General features: G+C 52.3%; 1 protein-coding gene across 1 annotated transcript in view; it reads left to right on the top strand.

Moving 5' to 3' along the window:
- Window positions 1-2,238, top strand: part of SPNS3 (sphingolipid transporter 3 (putative)) — a 52,630-nt gene extending 50,392 nt beyond the window's left edge. Inside the window, exons 10-12 of the mRNA XM_003799110.2 lie at window positions 717-815; window positions 898-1,069; window positions 1,868-2,238. Coding sequence (XP_003799158.2) covers window positions 717-815; window positions 898-1,069; window positions 1,868-1,941 — 345 coding nt within the window. The 3' untranslated portion in view covers window positions 1,942-2,238. The remainder of the gene's footprint in view (window positions 1-716; window positions 816-897; window positions 1,070-1,867) is intronic.
- The last annotated feature ends 6,405 nt before the right edge of the window (window positions 2,239-8,643 follow it).

Here is an 8,643-nt window from a genome sequence, read left to right as displayed (position 1 = left end):
GAGGCTCCAGGTGGGAGGCTCCCCTGTGGCTGCCCTGTTGGGATGGTGTGGCCATGTGGTGTCTGCTCCAGTTCCCTCCTCCTACCTCTCTCCCCTCTCCTGCTTTGGTCCCTGTTTCAGGCAGGGTTTCTCCCAGGACCAGCCTCCCTAATGGTTCTACTTGACTTACTTGGTTGGCACACTTTCAGCTAGTCCCCTCTGTGCTTTGTGCCTTGCTATACCCCAAGAGAAATTAGACGGGAGCTTTGCTGCCTATGCAGTCTAGGGAATAAAGGGAGGTAGACAAAGAAAGGCCCCTTTGTACCACCTGTACCCAAGTGCCTGCACACACAGGCACCTGCTGTGAACCCCCTCTTCTCCCGGCCCACCTACACTGCGTCTCCTGGGCCCTTGAGTTAGGCCACTACAGCCCACTCCCTGTTGTCACAGCCATGCCTGGTCCTTCCCATTTCAACAGCAAACTCTCAAGGGGGTGGCCCTGATCAGGGGACTTGGCACCCCAAACCTGGGGTCCTAGGGAGCTTCATTAACCTCAGATGGGCCAGATGTTCTGGGAGGGGCTTCAGGCCTGGAAGGGGGTTATTGACTCCCTCCCATCCCACTTACCTGGCCAACTCTTCACACCTCCAGGCAGGCCCTCAGTGGGTGGGCAATAGGAGGTGGGTGTGCTCTCAGTTGGGTGATCCTGGTCTCCCTGGTGATCCTGTGTTTTGCAGTCTGTGGTGGTGCCCAGGTGCCGGGGGACTGCAGAGGCGCTTCAGATCACAGTGGGTCACCTACTGGGAGATGCCAGCAGTCCCTATCTCATAGGACTCGTAAGTAGTTTCTGATTGTGTGGGCTGGGGAGGGCCTGGGGGCTGGCCTGGTGAGCCTGGCTGACCCCCACCTCCTCTGCAGATCTCCAGTGCCCTTCGGGCCGGGCGCCCTGACTCCTATGTGTGGCGCTTTCTCAGCCTGCAGCAGAGCTTCCTGAGCTGCGTCTTCGCCATCGCCGTAGGGGGTGGCTGCTTCCTGCTGACTGCACTGTATCTGGAGAGAGACCAGGTCCAGGCCTGGCAGCCTGGCACAGGTACCCCCACTCCTTGCATTAAGCCAAGGCCAAGCCTTTTTAGAACCTGATACTCTAGTGAGCAGAGACAAACCAGAAACAGAAAGAGTGAAAGAGATATGTTTGAGGTGATGAGCGCTATAGAGAGACAGAAAGCAGGAAAGAGGGGAGAGGGGGACAGGTGGGTGCAGTTAGTAATTTTCAGTAGGGTGGTCAGGGAGAGCCCCACTACACAGGTGACATGCAGCAAAGGTTTGGAGAAAGCCAGGGAGTAAGCTGTGCAACTTTCTGGAGAAGGTGCTCCCAGCAGGGGGGAACAGCCAGTGCAAAGGCCCTGTGGTGGGTCTATACCGGATGTATTTGAGGACCTGCAAGGAAGCCAGTGTGGCTGGAGCAGGAGTGAGGGGAACAGTGATAGGACTGAGGGTGACAGAAATGGGACCAGAGAATGAGGATCTGGGGGGTCCTTGTAGGCACTTGGGCCTTGACTCTGAGTTAGATGGGAGCTCCTTGGGGCTTCCAGCAGAGAAGCCCTGAGGCAATCTGCTTTCTGTGATCTGAGTACCCCCAGCTGCTGTGCTGAGGACAGACTGCAGGAAGTCAGCCTTGAGGCAGAGAGACCACAGGGGGTCTGCAGACATGCAGGGGAGAGTGGTGCTAAGACCATAGCAGTGACATTGAAGGTGCCAAGAAGGAGCCGGATCTGGAATTTATTTTGCAAACAAAACTCAGAAGATTTCCTGACAGACTGTGCCTGAGCCTGGTCCCAAGGCATCTTCTGCCTCCTCTGGGGGTGGCTGAACTTCTCTCCTCTCACAGGGACCCCATTCAGTGAGGACCCGGAGCGCCAAGGCCTGCTATCTGGCACCAGTACCTCAGCAGAGGAGCCCTGAAGCCCCTGCCTCATGTCAGTCCCACCTGTACCCCTCCTGTTGGCCCCCATAGTAGCAGCGTCTCTGCCCCTCTTTGGCTGCAGCACAGGGACCTGGCCAAGCTGCACCTGCCACTTCTTTGCTCCCAGCTAGAGAGCTGGCAGGCCCTGGGGCTGAGCTGGGAATTGAGCTGTCAGCACCCTCCGCAGGAAAGCTGGGCCTGTGCCTGCACCCAGCACAAGGCTGCTGCAGCCTGGGGTCCTCAGGCTGGTTGCCTTGGGGCCCTGAATAAAGCATAGCCAGTACAAAGCCCATGGATTTCAGGCCTCAGACAGCCCTGTTATTTATAGCCTCTCCGTGCCTCTGCTGGGAGGGGGAGGAGGAGGAGAAGATGAGATGGGCCATCCAGGCTGTCTCCAGGGTGGAGAAACTGAGGGGATGGCTCAGCATGGGCCTGTAGGTTTTCCCACTGTGGACCTCCCACTCTCATCCAGCTTCTCCATCTGTAAGGTCACGAGAGCACAGATAAACTCTGCATGAATTCACCCTCTGAACTAAAGGTGGGGACCAAACTGGTGGTCTTGGAGATGGGTTTCCACTCAAGTGCTGGTGTGGGGTTGTGGCTACAAGTTCCAGGAGCCACAGAGGAGTGCCTAAGCCTGCACAGTTGCAGGTGCCTTGGCTGCAGAACCATGCTGAGGGGCTTCTGTGACTGTGCATTTGGGCTCCTGGCCTGCCCTGTCCTGCACCCCCGCCTCCCAGCCTCCCATGCTCCGACCCCAGCAGAGCCTGTGGGAGGGCTGCCTCTGTGAGACCCATACTTGCCGCTGGGTTCAGAGCAGCTGGGCTCAGTGGGGCCTGCAGGAAATCAACAGCTTCCCGGTGGGCAGCAGTGGGGAGGCATGTTCTTTCTGTCCTCGAGTCTGAGCTTCCCCCTTCTCCCCTGGTGCCCAGCCAGGCGATCACTTTTGCACTTGCTGATTGCTACCTTTGCCATGCCAGGCTGTGCCTGTCCCCAATAGCTGTGGGCAAAGTGGCGACCTGAATGCTACACAGCCCCTGACCCTCATTCATGACTGTGATAGGCCCTTGAAGCTGATCACCTCAGCATCAGCCCACACCTGCCCCAGTGTCAGCCCTCCCTCAGGAGCTGGCACCAGAGGCTGACCAGCCCCTTGACCCATGACTTGATGCTCAGAGCTCATGAAATAGGCTGCCCTTGGGGTTACAAGGAAAAAGATCTGTGTGAGTATTTTGTTTTTCCTGAGGAGGCAGCAGTCTGGGCTGGAGCCAAGATGCCATGATCCCTCTCAGCATTTGCTGGCTGTGTGACCTGGGTCACTCCTTGTCTGTCTCAGAGCTGCAGACTCCCAGCTACATTCAAGCGTATGTTGAAAGTGGCTGTCTAGCCCAGGCCTGATTCTCATAGGCTGGGTCTAGACCCACAGATGCCCAGTTCCAGGCAGAACCTTTTCCCCAGCAGCTCTGGGGTTGGGGGAGACTTCTGTGAGGCTTGGCTCCCAGAAAATGGGCAAAGGCCACCCAGGAGTCAGAACATCAGCCCCCCTTCCCTGGACCTCCCCTACCCAGAGTCCAGTGGCTTCAGAGGAAGGTCAGGAACCTTGTTCATGACAAATATGTATCATATCCACAGGTGCCCATCAGGGTATTGGCCAGTGAATCAGACCCCAACCCTGTCCTTGGCCAAGTAAAGCCCACCTATGGGCAGAAAAAGGGATTCTGTCCTTCAGAAGGCTTCCAGGAGGTGGCTTTGGGGCTGGTAACTAGGTGTGTGGGAAGGGAGTTCTAGGTGCAAGATCTAGGTTCTAGTTCAAGGTGTTGTAGTCTACAAAAATGTTCTAGTGGGGCAGAACATGTAATGATTCATGGAGGGTGTGGTGTGGCCAGAGAGGAGGGTGTGTGTTGTTGAGCAGGGAAAAGAGGCCTGAGAGACTGGCTAGAGCCAGAGGGGCTTCAGATGCCAGCTGAGAGGATGAGCCTCTAATCCTATAACCCAGAGTAGTTTCTTTTGACTCAAGTGCATTCTCATGTTTGGGTTGCCAGGCAGGACAGGTGGCACTTCCCAGGACTGAGGTACAGAAGATGCCCAGCCAGGAGTTTATAGGATGTGTTGTCCAAGGTGGTTTGGGGCAGGGCAGGAGCTCTGGGATTGGTGGACCCTGTGATGGTGAAAATCAGCCACCTCAGACTCCAGCTTTACTTAGCTCCCACCTTCTGCCTCTTTGCGGCCAGTTGCAATGGGCTGAGGTCACAGGTAGGCAGAGATCCATGATAGCCCTGGAGAGCCCGGACACTCAGGCTCGAGTGGAGGTGTCTAGTAAATAGAATACATCTTCCCGGCCTAAAGGGCACCTGTTGAGTAATCCCAGTCACTAACACTGGACTTGTTTGTTGGGAATGTCGACCGCAGGGAAAATGCTGCTTGGCAGGACAAGTCCTCAAGCCTGACCCTGCTTTTCTGTGTAATTACTCTTCCAAGACACATGCTGCATTTCAGCTCCCAGGTATCATCCTGGCATGCAGATGTGCCTGTCCATGTGTGTTTGTGTACCTGAATGCTCATCTCTATGTTGGTGTGTGAGCACATGAGGGTTTGTTTATAGGATATTTATAAAAGCTCTTTTTTGACTCTGACCTAAAACTTGAGCATGCATATCTAGATTCTCATACCTTAACCCTGGACTGTTCCCCTAAAACACCAGACATTAGTCTGTCTGTTTAATTCCCTGAATTGTTCAACTTTCCTCCTTGTCTGTGAGGGCTTGTAAGGTTGTTTGATCTAAAGCAGCCTCTACAGACAGAACTGGCAGGAGGCAGGCAGAAATTGTTGGAACCACCCTTTATCTCAACATAGGGAGGGATGTGCCTGCCTGTGCCCTTATCAGTTTGGATTGTGGGGTTGTATGCAACAGAAACAGTTTGACTACCTTAAGCACAAAAGGGATTTATTGGAAGCATATCAGGAACTCACAGAATTGATGAGAAGTTCGGAGATAGAAGCCAGGGTTCCTGGGCTATCCGATGTTGGGGTCTTTGCCAGAGCTTGAGACATTTTATCCCTGTTATTTTGCCACCCTGCTCAAGATTTAAAGCCCCGGGCAAGACAGTCCATTTGGGCTAGCTTAGGTTCTACACCCATGACTTGATTTATATATCCATTAAGACCAGGAGACTAGGTTGCTGTTAGGAAAGGGAATGGATTCTGAACATCAAAACAAAACAAAACAGCAAGAAAGAAAAAAAAAAAGACAAAATAAAACAATGACAGTATTTGGTAGAATGATTTGGGGCAGGCTACTGACCTCTAAGAGGTCAGGGAAGGGACTGGACTCAGTCCGTCCTTGGATTCTTCATTTCTGATAGCTTGAACCCATGATCAGAGGAGCCTGGAGCTACTATAATTTAGAAAGTGTTAAATATGCTCAAATGATAGAACAGGAACTTCTGTGTTAGTTGTTAGTGGGGACTAAGAGCCATCTATTTTGAGCAGGAGAGAGAGGCAGAGAGGAGAGAATCTTTCTGGGGGAAAGATTCTAAGCAAAGCTCGTGAGGCTGCCCAGGCTAGGGGGTGGAAGGGGGTTCCAGCAAGCAGCAGCAGAGAGGAGGTGCCTTCTCCCCACCCGTGGGAGGTGACCTTCCAGGAAGCCTGATCAAAAGGTGGAGGCAAATGGCAGGTGGAAGCTAATGGAGGGTGGAGTCAATCAGGAATAAAATGTCTTTTCCAGAGGGACCAGGAGAGGAATCTGGCTGGTTTCTGAGTCACTCAGAGCAACAGACACATGATACAAAACAACACACATTTCCTGAGCACCTGCTAAATGCCATTTACTCATGCAATCAACAAACATTCTCTGTGCACCTCCTCTGTACTGGAACGTGGCGATGAATCAGACAGGGTATGGGCCCTAGAGGATCACGATCTGTTGGTTTATGCGGGGGTGGATTCTTCGACAAGCATAATTAGCATAATGGATTTGGTGTGATGGAGGGATGCACAGGTTGCTTAGCAGCCCAAAGGAGGAAATGACTGCTCAGGTGTGTCAGGGAAGGCTTCCTGGAGGAAGCTGTGTCTATGCTGGGTTCCCGACGGGCAAATGGGAAGAGTGTGAGAGTCAGGCCCCACAGGCAGTGCGTGCCTAAAGGGTTAGGGGAGGGGGGTTGCACATGTGATGCTCTCCGTGGTCCTGAAGCATCATTGTGTCTGTGGGACAAGGGCTTTTCTAATGAAGGGAGGGCAGGGACTATAGACAAATGCCCCAATTCTTGTCACGCCCTCAGGCTCCAGGAAGTATAATAATCCTAAGTGAGTTCGGCGAGCTGCGTGTTCAGAGTGGTGGAGGGTAATTGTGAGACATGGATCGTAGTATCTGAGGCTGGAGTCTGTCATCTGAAGGCTCTTGGAGATCATGTTAAAGAACTTAGACCTTTAAAGCCCTATGAGCAGTAAGGAGCCATGGAAAGGCTTTGTTCAAGGTAGTGATGGGGTCCTATTTGTGACTAAGAAAGTTACTGGCTAGCAATGTAGAGAAAAGACTGGAGGGGGATGTGAGAGCAGGTAGTGTTGAATTTTACAAAGGTCCAGGTGAGTCGAAGAGAGGTCTGATCTAAGGCAGTGGGCAATGGGGACGTGGAGAGATGTTAAAGAGAAAAAATCAGCATCCTTCCATCACACCAAATCCATTATGCTAAAATGTGGGAGTTGAGATAGAAGGAGTCCCAAAGAACTCTCAAGTTTCTTGCTTGGTGACAATATGGATGATGGTGCTATTTGTCATGTGGCTGATATCACTGTCAAGAGATCAATGATATCAAGACGGGAGCAGGTCTGGGGGAAAGATGATGAGTTCTGTTTTCAATGTGTCGAGCTTAAGGTGTGCATGGGATGTGTGGGGGAATGTGCAGGAGACTGAATATGGATCTAGTGCTTGGAGATGAGTCTCCATCTAGGGATGGAGGTTGTGGTGTCTTGAGCACATGGAGGATCACTGAAAGTCCAGGCCTGGGTGAGAGGCTGCCAAGGGAGAAGGGAAGCAACTGAGGCCAGAGCTCTGGAGACATTCCCTGTAGGAGGATGAGCAGTGGGAAGGTTCACTGAGCTCCCAGTTACCAGCCATGGGGGAGCTAGTCCACTGTAGGCCAGTCTTCCTCAGAGTGGTGCTGCAGAGCTCTAGTTTTATAAGACATTCTGTTGTTAAGTATTCCTGGAAATATGGCAGCCTATACCTCCCTCAGGTAGACTCAGAGTATACCCTCTTATGGTAAAGTCTGTGAAAAGTTCCTTAGTAAGGACACCTACTTCTCTGTGTTAACTCCATCACTTCCTAAATATACTTGCCCTTGGATAAATGGCCATTAATGTCTACACCCTATTTGTTTTGAAGTTATGGTCTAGACCTAATGAATGAATATCTGAAGGCCCCTTAGCCATCACTGAGTTCAGCCTCCCATTATGCTGATGAGGAAACTGAGTGCACAGAAGCTGAGAGGAGTACTCTGGGGCCACAGAAGCAGCTCTGGATTAGGAGGCAGACCTGGGTCTAGTCCAAATGCCATCATTTACTAGATATGTGACCTTGGGCAAATTACTTTGGGCCTCTGGTTCTTCATCAGTGAGACAGAGATAAGAACCTTATAAGTCCCGTGGCTGATGGCCCTATGATATTGCTGGGGGTTCTCAGAAGGCCACTGTGATTTGCCCAAAGCCACAAAGCAAGAAAGGGCTCCCCATGGGCCTGCTCTTAGTGGCCCCTTATCCCACACAAGCACCTATTTTAGAGATTGCCTTTGAGTTAAAATCCCAGCACAACCCACGTGGTAGGAATAGATGGCTTGGCAGCTCAGAGGTCCCCCAAATTTGAAAGGTTCTAAACTGTATCCTCTTCCTCTGCTCTGGGACCTCCCCAGTGGTAGAAAGAGAGGGCCATGTAAAGAGAATGTTCCCCTTACCAGCCAAGGGCTAAAAGTGTCCTGCTGGGCAGGGCTGTGGCTGAAAGGATGAGTTTGGGGAGGTGGGAAGGAGACACTGGGGCTCTGCTTAGAGCCACAGCTGTGCCTTCTTCACTGCTAGACACAGTTCCATAGCCGGACAGCCTCCCACAAGTGGACACTGTTGGCACTGTTACCCAGTTATGAGTGTTACTGGATCTAGCCCCATGGAGCTCCTAGCCCTGTCCTTGCCTGTTAATCACCTGTCATCCGAGGCCACCCAGGGGAACTTCCCCCTTCTGACTTTGCAGGCCTGAGCTCAGCAAGCTGGAAAGAGCAGCAGGCAACTTTCAGAATGAAATCTGTTTTCCTAACCCTCCCGTCACAGCCATTCATACCCAACACACTGAAGCATATTTTTAGTCACTTTGCAGAATTTAAAATACACCTCGAAGGCGCCAAGAAACACCAGCTTGGGGATTAACTCTGCTCACAAGAGACAGTGGGGAGGGATGCCTTATGCTGCGTCACCTATTGGCTATGCCATGACTCACTGTGGCTGACAGTTCCATGAAATGCACCTGCCAGTGGACTTGGGGTCTGGAGCAGCCTGCAGTGGGAAGTGAGCTCCCAGCCCTGGGGGAGGATATCAGTGCACTGAGGCAGCTCTAACCCTGCCATCAACTAGCTGCGTGTTTGTAATCGGTCATTTCCATGCCTTGGGACCTGAACAAAGAAGCTACCCAACCACTCTCCACAGAAGTCAGGAATTGGCTC

Source organism: Otolemur garnettii, unplaced genomic scaffold (genome assembly GCF_000181295.1).
Source record: "Otolemur garnettii isolate 467f Iridium unplaced genomic scaffold, OtoGar3 scaffold00145, whole genome shotgun sequence".
Classification (NCBI taxonomy): Eukaryota; Metazoa; Chordata; class Mammalia; order Primates; family Galagidae; genus Otolemur; species Otolemur garnettii.
The sequence above is the reverse complement of the archived record's forward strand: the minus strand, read 5'-3'. Positions and strand labels throughout refer to the sequence as shown.